This window comes from Phaseolus vulgaris, chromosome 2 (genome assembly GCF_051622355.1).
Source record: "Phaseolus vulgaris cultivar YP4 chromosome 2, ASM5162235v1, whole genome shotgun sequence".
In the NCBI taxonomy this organism is placed as follows: domain Eukaryota; kingdom Viridiplantae; phylum Streptophyta; class Magnoliopsida; order Fabales; family Fabaceae; genus Phaseolus; species Phaseolus vulgaris.
The window spans coordinates 41710960-41728362 of record NC_143499.1 but is presented as its reverse complement, the minus strand read 5'-3'; the positions used below and the strand labels follow the sequence as shown (position 1 = coordinate 41728362).

Genomic DNA, 17403 nt, shown 5'->3' with positions numbered 1-17403 from the left:
TGATTTAGGTAGCATAGAATAGAAAGTTATTACACTCCCACTATTTTACAAGTTGATACACACAAGAAAATATAAACTCTATAGAAGATAAAAGAATGTATTGTAGTGTTGTTTGGTGGCTTTATGTATATATAGAATGCTCAAATTTGACCATTGTTTAATCAATCCTTTTCAAGATATTTTCCTAATAATTTGAACAACAAAACAAAACATTTGCTATTACAAATTTAGATTCATATATAAATTATGATATACATACGGATTATTATCAATCGATAAAATCGGGTTATTTAGAAGAATTTAATATATAATAATAAAATAGTTTGTGAACCAAAAAATAAAATTTATATGTAATTTTTGCGGGTTAGGTTACCTAACTTGTGTGAGAAAAATATTTTTGAAAAATAACTGTCCCAAAAGAGTGGTTTAATTCTATTGAGAATCGAGGAACATATAAATAGCATACGAAAGATAAATAGATTCCTGGAGCCCGGTTGTAAGTGAAGTGAGGCTTGGCGCGGTTTCATTTCACCGAAGCAAGTTGGTGACTCCATTCGTATCCCTCAGCGTATCCAAATACTACGTTTTCGTTTTCGCTCCATCCCTTCCTTCTCTGCCATCAATTCATTTCGTCTTATAAATTTAGGTTTAAAGTCTACAATTTAGAGAAGCAGAAATGGCATCCATGGCGGAGAAAGCGGTGCCGAAGCTTAAGCTGAAGCCTCGACGACTCAAAGGCCACGACGATAGCACAACCTGCTGCATTTCCTCACGCGAACGCTCTAATGTCATCGTCACTTCCGGCGATGTCAGTTTCTTCTCTCTCTTATCCAATTTTCGAATGCCATTCCTCTTATTCATATCTTCTGTTGCTTCATTACTAATCACTAGGGTTCAAGATTCATCAATGCTTTTCTTGATTTAATCTTTTATCATTATCATTATTATTTTACTATTTCATAATTTTAATCAGCACTTGCTGTGCTTGTTTTTAACACAGGATGGTCGTGTTTGCTGGTTTGACCTGCGATGCCCTGATGTGCCGCAACTAGTTATGGATGTTAGCGTGGAGCCAGTTTCGTCCATTTGTTTCAAGTCAGGTCTGTTTTATTTATTGGTTTTGATTTCACTTTTCCATCTTTGTTTTCAATTTGTTATTATGTTTTCATTTTCAATGCAGTTGAGCTATTCTTCGTGCACACTGGTTTTGGGGAGAGAGGGTTTTATAGTGAGGAAGGGAGTGGGATAATTTTGACATTTTAGTAAGATTATGCATGGGACAGAATGTTGTACCATGGTTTATTTAGCAAAATGTTTTCAGATTCTCGTCTTGTACTTCATCATCCTGTTGGGAAAACAGCACTCTACTCACTCACACACACAGAAACACTAATTGAGAGAAAATAAGAGGGATTTTCTCATTTCACTTAAAACATTACAAGTATTTAAAGTTCTGAATGACAGTTAAAACAGTTACAAAACTTTGATTATTATAACACATCCTTTTTTATTTGCTGTCTTAAAACCATTTTTGTATCACACATGGGACGAGTTTTTTGTACCGTCCAGCAATCTTTTTTTCTGTGGACAAATCAAACACATCTTAATTGCAGTAAAATATCCCATCGATAAATCCAGCAGATAAGTTTACTTAGTTACATCTCTTAAAAAACAATTGACATTTGAACCAGGGATGGAAGATACGATTTATGTCTCCTCTGGAAAGGAAATCAAGGGTTTTGATGTGCGATTGGTAAGCATGTTATGGTGTCCAAGATGTATGATTTTTCTGTCCTTTCTATTTCCTTGTACAATATGCCCTCATTTGCTTTATTACTGCATATTTAGTTTCTTCTAAAGGATATCTGGATATACATGCGTATTTTGTTATTCTTGCTCTACCTTAATTATTTGCTCTTTAGAACGATTATTATCAATTATACTGATCCTCTGTGTTTTGTTGTGTACTGAAGGCTGCTGCCCAATGGAAGCCATTGGAGAGTTATAATTATAACAAAGAGGAGATAAACAAGGTAGATACTAGATAAGTGGTTAGTATTCAAATATAATATTAGACACTTATTTCCAGATTTTCGAATATCCCTACTGATTTTTGGTATATAAAAATGAAACAAAGTTCTATTACATTTATTGAAGGTGTTTCTTTTATCGTTTTGTTACTGTCAATAAAGGCTAGCATAACTCAGTTACTATTTTGTTCTTTGGCTATTTCATTTCTCTAGTCTTAATTTTTTCAATGGTCACATCACTTGTACTTCTCTATAAAATCAAGCAAATTGGGGTTTCATGTCCATGTGGATTTAAATGATAAGAGACATTAGTGAATTGTGTTGCAAGAGAGAGGGTGAGAAAAATTGTGTTCCAACTGCACGCTTGATCTATTATTTACAAATTGGTTACAATCTATTGATGGAGTGACTGAGGAAATAATTTGGGAGCTATTTACTGCCTAATAATCACATCACACTATCTAGCTTATAGCCTAATCACCATCCAATGAGCATAATTATATTTGACCAAGTGCTGATAAGTAAGTTGTAACATATTGTTAATCTTCTAACATTCTCCTTCAAGGTAGTCTTAGGCGTTGGAAAGTGCAGATGATGCAGGGTTTGAGGTGTTTTCTGTAGTAGACTTGCTTGTTATAGGGAATGGGCGTTGACTTAGACCAGAAATAAAGCTTCTAATGGAAAGCTGACTGGTAGATGCTTTAAAATTCAGTTGCTGGAAACGGGGCAAAATTAATTGATGTCTGTCCAAATATAAGACCTAGAAATTGAGGGTGGACAGGAAGGAGGTCAGAGTAGCACTGTAAGGGTGGGGTGTTGCCAGAAGCAGGTTGCTGCATGCAAAAGCCATGCACTCTCATGGTGAGGAAGTTGTGTATGTAGCGAAGGTGGTACTGTATGGAAGGCAGATGGTTGTGGGTCTCGGTGATTGGCCAAACGGATATTCTGCTTCTAACTTGAGGTCACCAGCACTGAGAACAGTCTCCAGTTGCAGATGGTATGAAACACAATTACTAAGGATAAACAGAGGACTTTAAAGAAGTCCAAAGAGCACCATTGGATAAAACACAACGAACATAAATCAACTAGAACATGGAGAGTATTTCTCATGCCCTGGGAAGGTAACCTGTGGCAAATCCGAACTAGGGAGAAATGGAGATGGAAGGAGACTGCATGCCTTAAAAGTTAAGACAGCCACTGGAATTTCCAGCAGAGTGAATGCAGACACCAAATAAAGGGTTCCCATCCTTTGAGCCTGCAGAAAATAGTAACATAAGTTTTTTGAGAATGGTACCACCTCACAACAAGGTGATGGTAGAGGTGGAGGTCGCTAGCCAGGAAAATCTTGTCGAAAGAGAGTAAAAAAAAGAAACTCATAAAAAAAACATTGACGATGAGCAATACTCGCAAAAAAAAGTTAGTAGTAAACAATACTTGCAAAAGAATGTTAGCGGTGAACAATGGTTGGAAATAGCTCGATGAAAAAAGAAACTTGTTAGAAAAATGTTGACAATAAACATTACATGCTGGAAAAACATCGGCTGTAGATAGTACGCACAAGAAAAAGGTTTGTGGTAAACACCATTTGTCGAAAAGCATTGGTGGTAAACAATCTTAGTTGCAAAAATGTTGGTAGGGAACAATACTCATTGAAAATACATCTACGTTAAACAATAACACTGACTGGAAAGAAAGCTCATTGGAAGTCATTGGTGGGGAACAAGGGCACAATCGATGAATTGTGATATTGGTGTTGAATGGTGTATTTGGTGTGAATAGTGACAACAGGGGGACATGGAAAATTGGAAACGTACACAATTTTGATAAAATTTACTCTTATGAGTAATGGGCTAACTAGGAAAGCACAAATTTGAGTTCCCTTCTTGTTAGGCTTTGATACCATGTTAAAAACATTAGTGACAAAGCACATCATGGAGAATGGTAGTACTACTTTATTACCATGCTGACAAGAGAGAAACAAAGAATGACTATAATAAATTGTATGTATTGTACACACGAGTATTCTTATTTATAATAAAGAAGAGATACATTAATAAGTAACAATATCAATATCCAATAATGAGAAACATTTGGTAAGATATTTCCCAATAAAATGACATCATATTTAATCAAATTTTATCTCTAATAGTCATGATTTCCCTAAACACGTTTCAATTGAAAGTCTCCCTATTTTATTTTTGTTCTCTTTTGGGTGGGAGACATTCTTCAATAGCTCTCATTGCCGAGGGTCTTGATCCTAAGAATAAGAGTATTAAAAGACTTGTTCCGTCCAACCTTACTGTAATCTCTAAAGGTGTGGTCAACTAGTTGGTGTCATACAATCAAAAGGGATGATTCAGGCACATTTGCTATAGTGTGTAGTTAGATACTTTGGTGGCTCATTTTTGAACTAGTTGTGTTAAGCATAACTAGCCTCCCATTACCTTATTTCTCCAAGTTTACGAATTTACAATTGCTATAGAATAAGTACTAATACTATGTTAGACTTTTGAGTTTAGGATCTAACTCAAACCAATAAAACCTGCTTGTAAGGTAGGGTGTTAGGTTTTCGCTACAGTCTACCAATAATTAGAACATACATAGGGAACAAGAGAATTAAACTAGGGTAAAAACTTTCTCATTGTATTATTCCAAAACGTATCACCTGAATAGGTAATATTTTTGGGGTTACATAGTCTTGGGCCTAAACGAAAGCCCATTTGCTAATAGAAGTAAACCTACATTACATTATGTAATCCTTCATCCACTGAGGCTGGTCCTTCTGTCAATTGGGCCTGTCTGTGTTGTTGGGCCCTGTACCAACATAGGGATCGCTCAAACTTCATAAGCTTTATTTAATTCATATCTTTAATGAATTTGGGATTAAAGATACCCTTTCAACACTGCAATTATGGCAACCTAAGGAAGCTGCAACTAAGGCAGGTCAAGGCTTTCAATAATTAAGGTGACTTTCCAGCAATTTTTTTGTATGACTTTCTTGACCCACACAGGATATTGAAATTATTAAACTAGATTACAACACTATATTTAAGCTTAAAGATGCTTGTGCATTCCTTCATTCTATTGTAATATCAAGTTATCCTATGTGAGCTCTTTTGCTTATAATGCTGTTATAATATAATAATCTATCTGGTTTTGCAGGTTGTATGCAACTCAAAGTCCTCATTTCTTGCTGCAGCAGATGATAATGGTGAGGTTAAGGTATGCCTTGTATTAATTCCTCTTCTGATTTCCTATAGTATTATCACATCTATCAGCTCTCGATGAATATATCCATTCCGTGGGCCTATGGCAGTGGGGCCTCCAACTACAGTTTAGAAGAGAAAGAAGAAAGGGTTAAGAGTATAGTTGATAGGATAATTATGTTAGGAGGAAGTAGTGGAGGGAGCTAACAGAATGGAAAGTTGTCACGAGGGAGAGGCAAATTTGTGGAATCATGGACGAGATGTTGTTATGAGGGTGGTGGGGGGCACGGTGAGGAGTGAGGAGTATCATTGTGGGGTGATTGTTGTCAATGGGAAGAAAACATTCTTTGAGTACTTTCTTTTTTGTAGTTTTTATTGCTTCTTTCTTATGTTAACTGGACTGTAATCAAGGCTAGTTCCTTGAATTCCCAACAAATATTAGTAGTAAATTCCAGCCCTTATCACCTTTCCACTTGTAATGCATTATTATATATGAAAGTCATTATCTTCGATTTTGATACGAGAACTGAACAATTTCAAGTTTTCTTGATCAAATAAGTTTCTAATGTGAAACAGAAAAACGAAACACACCGTCAATCATTGAAGGAAAAAAAATATATTCATACTTGAGGCTGTTTGACAATGTATGGTCTCTCCCTTCAATCATTTCCTTCCTACATTTTCCTCCTTCTGCCTTATTATCCTTGTTGCCCTAACAGATTCAATTTCTTTCCTCCAACTGCCTTGCCATGGGTGCAAGTGGTTGCTTTGGATTCACATTCTTTCCTCTGCTTAAAGGTTATTGGTTATTATCATTCTTGGCAACTTTGGGAGAAAGTTCACCAACACTTTCATTTGAAAATGAAAGTATAGGCTCCACATCTTCAATCTAAACTTCGAAACACTTGGACTGGTAAATGATCTGTTAGAATAGGCTCATAATAGGCTTTATTAAAAAGTTGTTTTGAGTTGTACCCAAGATTCTATAGGTGCCTTTACTTGTTTTCTACTCTTTTCTCTTTTTCATAGTATGTCATTAATCTACAATTTGTACATAAATACGAGAACCTAAGAGCACACACTTTCTAAAATATTTCTTCTCTTTTTATTTTTCTCAAGTTGGTATCAGAGTAGGTTAATCTCTCTCTGCTTGTCCTTGTCTTGTTTGATGAAGAAAATGTTGTTCGGCCACCAGTTGTCATTGGGTGTTGCCATCGACAATCATAGTTTGCTCAATTGAGCATCTCTTTGAGTGAAGACCAACCCTATCGATCTAGAAGGCAAAACTACCTCATGAGTGGCCTTTTTGCCAGGCGTGTGTTAGCACATGCCGCCTCTTAGCCACCAGAGTGATGTTGTGCCACCAGAATTCATTTCACCCTCCTCTCTACATCCAATTCCAACCCCTATTTGTCTCTTCCTTATGGGTTGGTTGGTTGTTTGGCTCTCCTTTTATCTTTGTAGATTTTCCGTTTTATCCCTCTTTTCTAGTAGAAAATGGCTTATGGGCGAATACACTGTTTTTTAGGTTCTCCCACCATTAAGTCAAAAAAGCTTAATGGGAAAGTTATTTGACTTGGAAAAAACCTAAATCCCATCCAAAATCCTCCTGAGTCATCATCACCACCTCTTACTACCTCCCATCGAGGACCCAAATGACTAGCCCAATGCTCCAACATGAGTCCTCTTCATCAAGTCCTTCCAATCTTCACTCGATACCATAACTTCAGGTAATGACGATTCAAGTTGACCATTGCTATCCGAAAAAGATATTTTTTCTATATGTAATCCACATCCTATGTACAATTATCTTAGTTATTGTAGGTTGTCTCCTTCCTATTTTATTTATCTCCTTTGTGTCTTCAAGTACAATTCCTAAAAGTGTGAATGAAACACTTGATCATCCTGGAATGGGATGAGCTAAGATTGTTGAAATTCAAGGTTTTAAACATAATAAGACATGTGAGTTAGTTCCTCTTCCATCCGGGAAGAAGACGATTGGGTGTTGTTGGGTTTATGTTATTAAAGTTGGAACCAATTGTAGAAGTTGATTGCCTCAAAGCTAGATTGATGACCAATGAATGCTTTTTCTTCAGTGGCAAAAATGACTATCGTTTGCCTATTCTTTGCCATGACAACTATTTGTCATTGGCCTCTTCATCAATTGGATATTAAAAATGCATTTCTTCATGGTGATCTAAATGAGGAAGTCTCCATGAGAATCTCGTGGGTTTGTTGCTTTGGGAGAGTTTGGTTTGGTTTATAAATTGTGTTGCTCTCTTTATAGTCCCAAACAATCTCCATGTGCTTGGTTATTGTTGAAACCTTTGAGGTGAAAGGCAATAAGATAGATCATTCGATTTTTTACTGTCATATTTCCTTTGAAAAATGTGTTTACCTAATAGTATTTATTGATGATATAGTTATTTAAAAGAATGATACTAGTAGTATCTCTCAACTAAAGGAACACTTTTTCCTTTATTTCCAGACCAAGGATCTTGGATGTCTTGAATAGTTTTTTAGGCATTGAAGTAGCCCAATCAAAGGAAGGTATTGTAATTTGTCAAAGTAAATATGCTCTATATATCCCAAAACAGATGGGTATAATTGACTGTGGACCAATGGATAGTCCAATTGTCACAAATAAGACATTAATGGCATAATAGTGTGAATCTTTCTTTAACCTAGACAGATATAGAAGTCTTGTTGGAAAAATAATTTATCTTATTATTATTGGACGTGATTTGTCTTTTGCAGTTGGTATTGTTAGTTAGTTCATACAAACTTCTTGTATTGATTAATAGAATGTTGTCATTCATATTCTATAAGATACCTTAAAAAGGCTTTAGGACAAGGTCCTTTATATGAAGATAAAGGGATTACCAAAATTTTTGGATATTGTAATGCTAATTAGGAAGGATACCTATGATTAAATGTTCTACTACAAGATATTATGTTTTCATTGGAGCAAATATTATTTTTTGGAAAGACAAGAAACAAAATGTAGTTGTTTGATCAACTGTTGAAGCTGAATATAGGACAATGACGTCTTTGAGTTGTGAACTTATGTAGGTAAAAAAGTTCCTCCTAGAATTAAAATTGAGATTCAACAAATAAAGATGTAGTGATAATTTTGCATCTCCACATTGATTCCAACCATGTGTTTCAAGAGAGGACCAAACATATAGAAATTGACTACCATTTTATTCAAGAAAAGTTGTTATCAAAGGAAATTTGTGCTGAGTTTATCGGATCCAAGGATCAGCTTGCAAACATGTTAACAAAATCCTTGAGGGCATCATTTAATTTATTTGTTTCAAGTTTGGTACATATACAATCCATATGCTCCAACTTCAAGGGGAGTGTTAGAATAGACTTTATCATATGTACCTAGGGTCCTAAAGGTGCATTTACTTGTTTTATACTCCTTTCTCTCTTTCATTGTATCTTGGATTAATTTTTAGTTTCTATATAAAAATGAGAACCCAGGAGAGACTTGCTTTTTGTCCTTTTTTCTCAAGTTGATCAATTTTCCAGCTCCTCATCATCAAAATGATCTCCAATTCTCTTATTCCCATTGGTGAAATTGTTTGTATTCAAGAACGTCCTGATGCACTTCTTTAATCTTTACCAGCTGAATATGAATCTGTGGTTGCTCTTGTTAATAGCAATCCAAACCGGTTTGATTTTGATGATGTTGAATCTATTCTTCTTGCTCAAGAAAGTAACCTTAATAAACAGAAAGAGATGCTTGATTCTGTTTCTACCTTGAATCTTACTCAAGCACTAGTTCAGGTCTCTTCACAACAAGCTACAACTACTGTTTCTGCGTGTTAAGAGAATTTTGCAGGCACTAGTTTTCAGCCTGCAAACTCTAAGTGATAACTCCTATTTTTCCAATCGTTAAGGTGGTCGTTCAGGCTGAAGAGGAAAAAGATATGGCCGAGGAGATGGTAGCAATGTTTAGTGTCAGGTTTGCTACAAGTTTGGCTATATGCCTCATATTGTAATATTAGATTTAATCCAAATTATGCATCGGATCCACTAAATTATGCTCCTTGGCAGCAAAATTAATACCCTGCCTATTATGATGGGAACCCGTAATTAGTATATTCACCCTTCCCCTTGTGCTATGCCAACCCTTCCCGCAACCATCAACTTTGTCTTAAGCCTCAAACTAATCAAAGTCTACCCTCTTGGATGCATCTTGTTTCCTTCAATGACATTTACTAGCAATATTGATCTATTACATAAGAAACCACAAATTTGCATTGTATTCTGCCATAAAACATGACTAATACTGCTTTTAATTGATGAGTTAAAAGCTGATGTCTTTTCTTGTATAATTTGACTTACTATTTGTTGTTTTGTTTACAACTTTAGTTTTCCCATTTCTTTAATTTGAGAAAAGCCAAGTTAACATTTAATATCATACAAATTTCATTTTCTTCATTATTAATTGAAGTTTCTTTTACAGATAATTGACATTCGCCAGCAATGCCTGTATAAAACACTTCGAGCTGGTCATACAAGTGTATCCTTGGTTTTTAGCTATGCTTCACTACATGGCTTCTACTGATGTAAATCAGGAGTTTTATCTGAACTCACTAATGTCTCATCTTTCCAGGTCCCCCTTCCCCACTAATTTTTTCTCATATTATTTTGTTCTATAACTATGTGAATATACTGTTTAAGAGAGCAGTTCTCAACTGTATACCGCTGTCATAAGCTGGATACAGCTGTCTGTTGTTTAGACTTGTATGTATGTCTGTATCTCTATCCTTTAATAACAGAATGCAGTTTTTCTTCTCATGCTTTCTCTCTCTTTTCTTCAATAACTAGTAAGTAATTCAATATTATTGTTTACCTTGACCTTGAGTTTTAGATATGTAGCACTGTGGAATTCCTTCCTTGGAGATCTTGGGAAGGTATTTAGATAAACTCTTGCTATTTTTTATGCATAAAACTCTTTGATCCCCTCTTCCTCACAGTACAATTCATGGTATCTAATGAGAATAAGGGTTTGTTTAGATAACTTATTCAAAAGCATTTGTAAGAGAAGAAAATAAGAAAAAAATGGAAAAAGCTTCGTGAGTTAAAATTAGTTTATGATAAGTTAAAAAATAAACTTATAGAAAAATTAATGGGAGAGAACTTCTAGAAATTAGCTTAGCTAGAGGTTAATTCTAGCTTTTTGAGTAGTCTTTTTCATTTTTCTTCTATAAGTAGTTCAGAAGAAGTTTATTTCAACGGACCTTGAGATATGGTTATGTGTAGAGTAGATATGTGTGAGTTGTCCTTGTAGCTTTTTAGAATACCAATTATCTTATTGGACAGTGTCAGAATCCCATGATTTATGCTGCAGTCAATATTTCCTTGCAGTTTTAATTACATAATGAGGATATTTAATTACATTCCATAATTAGGATGATTAATAGGCTGAAAGTATATTTTATATTTATTGTACAGGATCATTATCCTGAATTAGGATTTTCAGTTATTTAAGTCTTTGTATTTTATTTAAGAGTAATTCCTCTTCTATGAATAATATCAGAAACAGTTTTTCTGACAGAAAGGAACATAAAAGTTTGTGTCAAATTCTACATGCTCTAACCAAGAAGAATACAATTGTTGGGAGGGTATCAATATTATTCTACATGCTCATGACTGCTTGAGACACTTTATTCTCATAATAATGCTTGTGTGGATGTGGATCACATTGCAGTGGACACGTAACCAAACATGTGTATAACTTCTGGCTTTGTTATTGCTCCTATCATTAAAACAAATAATCATATTATTAAAGACAACTAGGAAACAAAATAATCATTCCCTTCTTAAGAGGGAATGGAAAGTACTACTAATTCCTGATTAGGTTGCTGTGATTCTTGTTTCTATCGAGACACAGCATGACATTTTTCTTCATTGACCTTTAAGGTCGGTTTATTTAACAAAAATATTACATGTTGAAATATGACTGCAGTTCAAGGTTTTTTTTCACATAGATTAAAAATAACAATAAATATACCACCTTTTGAAACATGTGTACTTTTATTGAGACTAAGAGAGTATGAATTGGGAGAAAAATGAGGAATAAAAAATTTAATGCTAGATTGAAAAGTGAGAACATGAGTCAATTTGGATTTTTAAGTCTATGTTGAATGAGAGAAAAGTATATGGAAGATATGCTGAAAAACTGTGTATGGACTATACCACAAAGTTCTTTTTACATAAGTTGATTCAAATTATAGGATATTTTATTTCTATATACATGATATAATATGTTTATAAATATATTCTAATAAATCGAATTCTTTTCTTATAAGATATTCCTATAATTATAAAGATGCTAATTAATTAGGAAACAAATCAAAATATAAAAGAAGAATAAATCTAAAAGATCACTTAAGATACTCTCAAATATTCTAAAATAAAATCTTCATATATTTATTTATTTATTTTTAATAGTCTAAACTGCTGTCATTTTGGGATGGAAGGAGTATTAATTTTCTGATTTCTGATTTCTCATAGTAGTTTAACTTTGTGATATCGTTTCACCCCATACAACTTATTTTGTGAACTCAATTATATTAACAATATAATACTCATGCATTCTGAGTGGATGTAAACTACTGGCGATTGTAGGTATGAAAATTATATTTAGGAAAGTTATAACAAAAATATTTAGAGTCCTAAGACTAACGAGTTGGTAAGATTAATCAAAAGAATTTGTGCAAGCGCAATAATCTATTTAAAATGAAATTTTGGAAACCTTGGGGTTAAAGTGTATAAGGTTTTACAATAACAGCCTCATTTGTTTGTGTAAATTTCATGCTAGTATTACAGAAATTGGCATTGGCATCCATATGTATAGTAACTTGGCTCCATTTTTATTAACCTTTTTTCCCAGTCATTAGTGGAGGTCTTGATTCAATGCTCATGTTGTGGGACTTCTCCAAAGGGCACCCCTACAAAGTAGTGGACTTCGGTATAAATATCTTACTTTGTCTTTAGAAAGTTTTGTATGAGATGACTTGATTATCTAAACTAAAGTCTCCTGTAGTGTTTTTTTTTCATTTGACATTTGCAATGGCAGTAAGTCCTCACATCTCGTATCTCTACTTTTTTTTAAATACATGTAGCAAAAGGAAACTACTAGGATAATGATTTTTTAATTATGTTCAAAGGCTTGTGCAACCATAGCCACCCTTCACCATGATTCTACCGCAGATAAAAAGAATGTTGGGCCACTTAAAAGTATTTTACTAATGAAATAAATATGAAAATGCTGTTTAGTGACTAGTGACAATAGAAAATGCAAGTCCCAAGCGAGTATGATTTTGAAGAAACAGAAAATGTTAAAGCATGGAAGTTTTGGATATCTGTATATGAGGCTTGCATGTATGTGTTTCGATAATAACTGAACAGGCTGACACTTAGTGCATAATGATGCTTTTGCTATTTTTGTCCTTTTAGTTTTAGAGTTGGAACTTGGAACTATTTACATGGAGCCATTTCCTTTTATTTACTTTTGCTAACATGCTCACTCTAAAAAATGGTAAGAGTAATAAATGATTGACATGAAATGAAGGGAAAACGTAATTTTATAAACAAATGAAAGAACAAGTAATTTGTTATTCCTGCCCTTTCTTTGTTGCAGCTACGTTTGATGTGAGTAGTAGCATTGCTGGGCGGTGTGTCAATCCTGCTTTTGTTCATGCAATAGCTGTTCCAGAAGTTGATATGCTAGATAAATTAGACAAAATATGTGCTGTTGCTAGGGGTGATGGAGCTATTGATGTGATTAATATCGAAACAGAAATGGCTTCTACAAAATCAAAAAGCTCTTCAAATTCTCGAAAAGGATCACACTCAAGATCAAAAGATGGTAGTTCATCTAGCAATACAGAGGCAGATAAAAATGGTAAAAAGAGGTTGCATTTGGATTACACTTTAGGTGGCCATACTGCGGCTATTTCCAGCCTGTAAGTTCATTATTTATCTGCAATATTAGCAACTGTAATGCCAAATTCACGAATGACTTGTCCCCTAACTCATGTGGGTGACAGGGCATTGTCAATGTTCGGGGAAAGAGGGAAATTCTTGATATCTGGAGGAAATGATAAGTTTGTGAAGGTGTGGAATTGGTCCCTTTATCTAGATGCTGGGTTAAGTGAGGATGACAACAATGATATCCTACATTTGAACATTGAAGTACCTCGAAAAGTGAGTTTTTGTTATAAAATTTCGTTGGAACTCTTCGATTGGTTACTCGTTTTGCTTATGCCAAATGTCTATAATGCATTCATTTGTACGCTTTATTTGGCAGGTCAATTGGCTGTGTACCACCTCAGCTGATACAGAAAACCTTGTTGTGTGTGATACGTCTAAAGTAGTAAAGGTCTACTCTATAGCATAGTTTAAAATTAGAGGACACTGATTCTTGGAACGTGTATTCCTGGAGAGCAATGCAAACCTAAAATGACTGAAATTGTTATGTTGCACTTATGCTGAAGATCGTGCTCTTTACAGGAAACGTTCTAAAAGCACAAAGCTCTTAGCCTAGGTGCCTGCTTTTACTATTTGCATGGTGTGATTCATGCCATGTTTACATGCACTTTTTCATCCTTCATATGATTTTGCCTGCCTCTATAGCATATACTCCTTACTTCTAATTTCGGGTGTCAAAGCTATTATTTGTAGTTGTCCAAAAAAAGCTGTTATTTGTAAATATCTTAGGTCTGGTAGAAGTGAAGCTAGTCTTGCTTGGTGTCTTAGTGCAAATTGATGTCTTCAAGTAATTTTTAGTGAAATCTGATTAAAGTAACTTGTTCTACTGTACATTACCGAGCTAAAGTGCTAAATGGAATGAATAAAGAAGACGAACCTTGATATTGCATTTTTCTTTTGCGATGGAAATTTTACTCTATAGTAATTTGTGTGCAGGAATTGGTCCGATATCTGCACAAGTAACCCACCCATTTTACACTTAGACTCAACGATGACCAAATTCATGCCTAAAGTGGGCGAAATTATGTTTCATTGATACATCTGTAACCCACATTCAATATAATCCATAAACGATTTTTTTTAGAAAGTTATTTTATACATGCATTATTATCTGAATTTGGACTTGTTTCTCTACTGCTATTTGTCGTTGAAACAGTGAAGTATGGGAGTAGAATTGAAAATGAATCTAATTAACGTCGTTAAAATTTTTGTGAAAAACGTTTAGATTTTATTTTTATTTCTAAAAAGTATACTTTATTTTTAAATGTTTGGATGAAACAAGATTTTTTTTTTCATGATATTAGTATACTTTTTTGACAAAATAAAAAATAAAACAAATATAAAGTTATTATATTAGAAGTGAAAATAACAAATAAAAAGAAATGGACATTTTGTAGGTGAACAAGTTCTTGTATGTGAATTTGTAATACACTAAGTCTACTTTATGATAATTATCTTGGCTCGATTGGAAGAAAAATTATAAAATCAACTTATTTTAATTTAGTAAATACATGAATTAATTTGTAAAAACAATGTTTTCATTAATTTCTTCAAAATTTTGATTTTGAAGTTATGAAAAATATTTTTAATTTCAAAAAATATTATTTATTATTTTTCTTCTTGTAGAAAATTCTCAATGTTAATTAATAGGAAAAATATCCTTTTGACATAATAACATACTAATGGACCCATATAGTGCTATCCTGTTATTGAGAATAGTTAATGAGATTTATGGGAGTTATATTTTGGGGAGGATTAAATATTGTGTTTAAGGATAAAAATATATATCTAACATATTTAATATTTGGGAGGATGAAGTGTTGTATCATTTCGAGTTATTGGATGTATAACGTTGGAGCAACATAGAATTGGAAAATTTATTGCTAGCAACAAACAAACCAACTGATGAAAAGTTCTCCATTTAAAATTGGAAAATTAGAGATAATTAAATCAAACTTATTGAATTATTTGAATCATAGGCTGAAAAAAATGTCTCAAGATGAGTAAAAGAGTTAAATTTAAAAAATTAAATGTAGACTTAATTAAAACTACAAACTTTAAGTAAGGTATATTTTAATTGATTTATAACAATTAATATTTACTCTTTCATCATTTTTTAAGTTTTCTCAGGTTTTTAATGTAATATTAATAAATAAAAAATTTGCGTTAAAAGATAAAGTAAAAATAAGAAAATAAGATTAAAAGAAAAAATCTAAATATAAAAATGTATGTAACTGATGTTTTTAAATGAAATTATTATTATTATACACTTTCCTACGTTACTTATATATATATATTTTTACCTTAAACTCGTAAATTTGGGACTTACTATATTTGTTTAGTAAAACAAACAAGATTAATTGAATATATAACTAGTCAAATTTAAATAATTCACGAGTGTTAAATTCATTTACATCCCTATAAATATTGAAATATCATTATTAATTAGTTGGGTCTCACTTTGGATATTTATGATGAATGACATTCTTTAAAAGTCAACTCATAAATTATAAGTACTTGAGTTATATTTTTATTAGAGAAAGGAGAAAATTCAACAAAGCGAATCACAATTAAATAAAGAAATATTTGTTTCTTTAAGTTAATATTTTTAAAATTATTAGAAAATCTCGTAACCTATTCGTATTGCTACGTTAACTTTGTGTTATAGTATATCATAAATGTTCTTGATGGTAAATGACTTCCATGTATCAATTTAGACCAACTATTCAAAGAGGATCGATATTGATATTTGAAGTTTAAGAGATTGTATTGTTAATGAAATTTATTGTGTTGTTTTATTATTTTTTTAAAATTATTGTTGCTAAATCGTCATATGATAAGTAGAGTCACATAGTAACACACAATAATACATTTGTAATATATTTACTTACTTCTATAACACACTGTTAAAAATGGAATAACATATTTTGCAATCTATTTCTTCAATATTTTTAGAGTGTATATTATTAAGAAGTGAACTTTAATTTTAACCTAAATAATTATGCGACTGACTTATAAGATTTGTCTTACTCACTTATATATTAAAATATATCTTTATTTAAGTTGATGTAATATATATATATATTTAGTAGACAAAATTTATGTTTGACAATTAATGTGAAAATAATAATTTTTTATGACGTGAGATTTATACACTACTTTAAGAAATATATTTTTTAATAAATGTTAACTCAATTAATAATAAGTTGAAAATTATATATTGCTAGTCGTTTTTAGAAAAACAATTATTAAAACACTTCGATAAATGAAAACATTGAACTTTATTAACATAATTTCCGAGGAGAGGAGAAACACAACTAAGAAAAATAAAATGAGTGAATTTGTTTTGGATTGAAAGTAAACGAGAGAAAAAAGAAATATAAAAGAGTTGAACTTTATTAGTCCTTTATATTCTCTAATAATTTTATGATCAAAATTTATTAGAAGTTATAAAATTTGTTGGAGATCCCACTTCGACTAGATATTAGAGTCTTTCATAGTATATAAGTGGTGTAAACCTCACCTCATTGAGCCGGTTTTATGGGGTTGAGTTAAACTTAAAGTTCACTTCTTAACATGGTATGAGAGCCATTTTGAGTCTATTCTAACTAATATTTGTTGGGTTTATCAGGCCACCCACGGACCGTTATCGGACCACTCATAACATATATCTCCACGCACGATAAGTGGGTGCAAACTTCCCTTATGAGCCGGTTTTATGAGGTTGAGTTAGGCTTAAAGCCCACTTCTTAACAAAATTAGATTTTTTTTATTAAAAAAATTTAAAATTTACAAAATTTTATAATCTTTCAATAAATTTCAACCAACTAAAAGAAACATTTTCAATATATTTAAAAGTTGCATGAAACACTTCTTGGCTTATTTTATTTCAATAATTGTTTCGTGGACATGTTCATTGCATTCCCAAAAATAATATATGAAATGTAAGAAAAGGTTTTTAAATTACATATTTTTCAAGACTTAGAAAAAAAAATATTTTAGGATGAGAATTCCAAAAATATATTTCGAAAGGTGCAATCTAAAATAACTTTATCCTTAGGAATAAAGTTTGGGAAGAATTTAAAGTCTATTCAGAATATTAATTTGGAAAGCAAATTATTTTAATTTCAGGAAATCTAAAATTTAAAAACTTTGTA

At 32.5% G+C, this 17403-nt stretch overlaps 1 protein-coding gene across 4 annotated transcripts; it reads left to right on the top strand.

The window, feature by feature from the left end:
• The first annotated feature begins 421 nt into the window (after positions 1–421).
• Positions 422–13868, top strand: LOC150029169 (Transducin/WD40 repeat-like superfamily protein). 4 transcript variants are annotated; one of them, XM_090298861.1, is made up of 12 exons: positions 422–540; positions 647–808; positions 1001–1100; positions 1692–1753; positions 1974–2033; positions 5193–5252; positions 9714–9770; positions 10122–10164; positions 12147–12224; positions 12897–13221; positions 13306–13462; positions 13566–13868. In XM_090298861.1, exons 2-12 carry the CDS (start codon positions 677–679, stop codon positions 13653–13655), a joined length of 1164 nt encoding a protein of 387 aa, XP_090154987.1. In that variant the 5' UTR covers positions 422–540; positions 647–676; the 3' UTR covers positions 13656–13868. The 4 variants fall into 4 exon arrangements, with proteins under 4 accessions (XP_090154987.1, XP_090154990.1, XP_090154989.1 ...); XM_090298862.1 differs by having other exon boundaries at positions 536–568; XM_090298864.1 differs by having other exon boundaries at positions 480–808; positions 1974–2051.
• Positions 13869–17403: the final 3535 nt, after the last annotated feature.

Bases quoted from the DNA above. Each gene is read 5' to 3' on its own strand.
- LOC150029169 (XM_090298861.1), top strand. From the start codon at position 677: ATGGCATCCATGGCGGAGAAAGCGGTGCCGAAGCTTAAGCTGAAGCCT. The intron at 1,754-1,973 runs GTAAGCATGTTA...TGTGTACTGAAG, and splicing joins AGGGTTTTGATGTGCGATTG to GCTGCTGCCCAATGGAAGCC. The intron at 5,253-9,713 runs GTATGCCTTGTA...TTTCTTTTACAG, and splicing joins ATGATAATGGTGAGGTTAAG to ATAATTGACATTCGCCAGCA.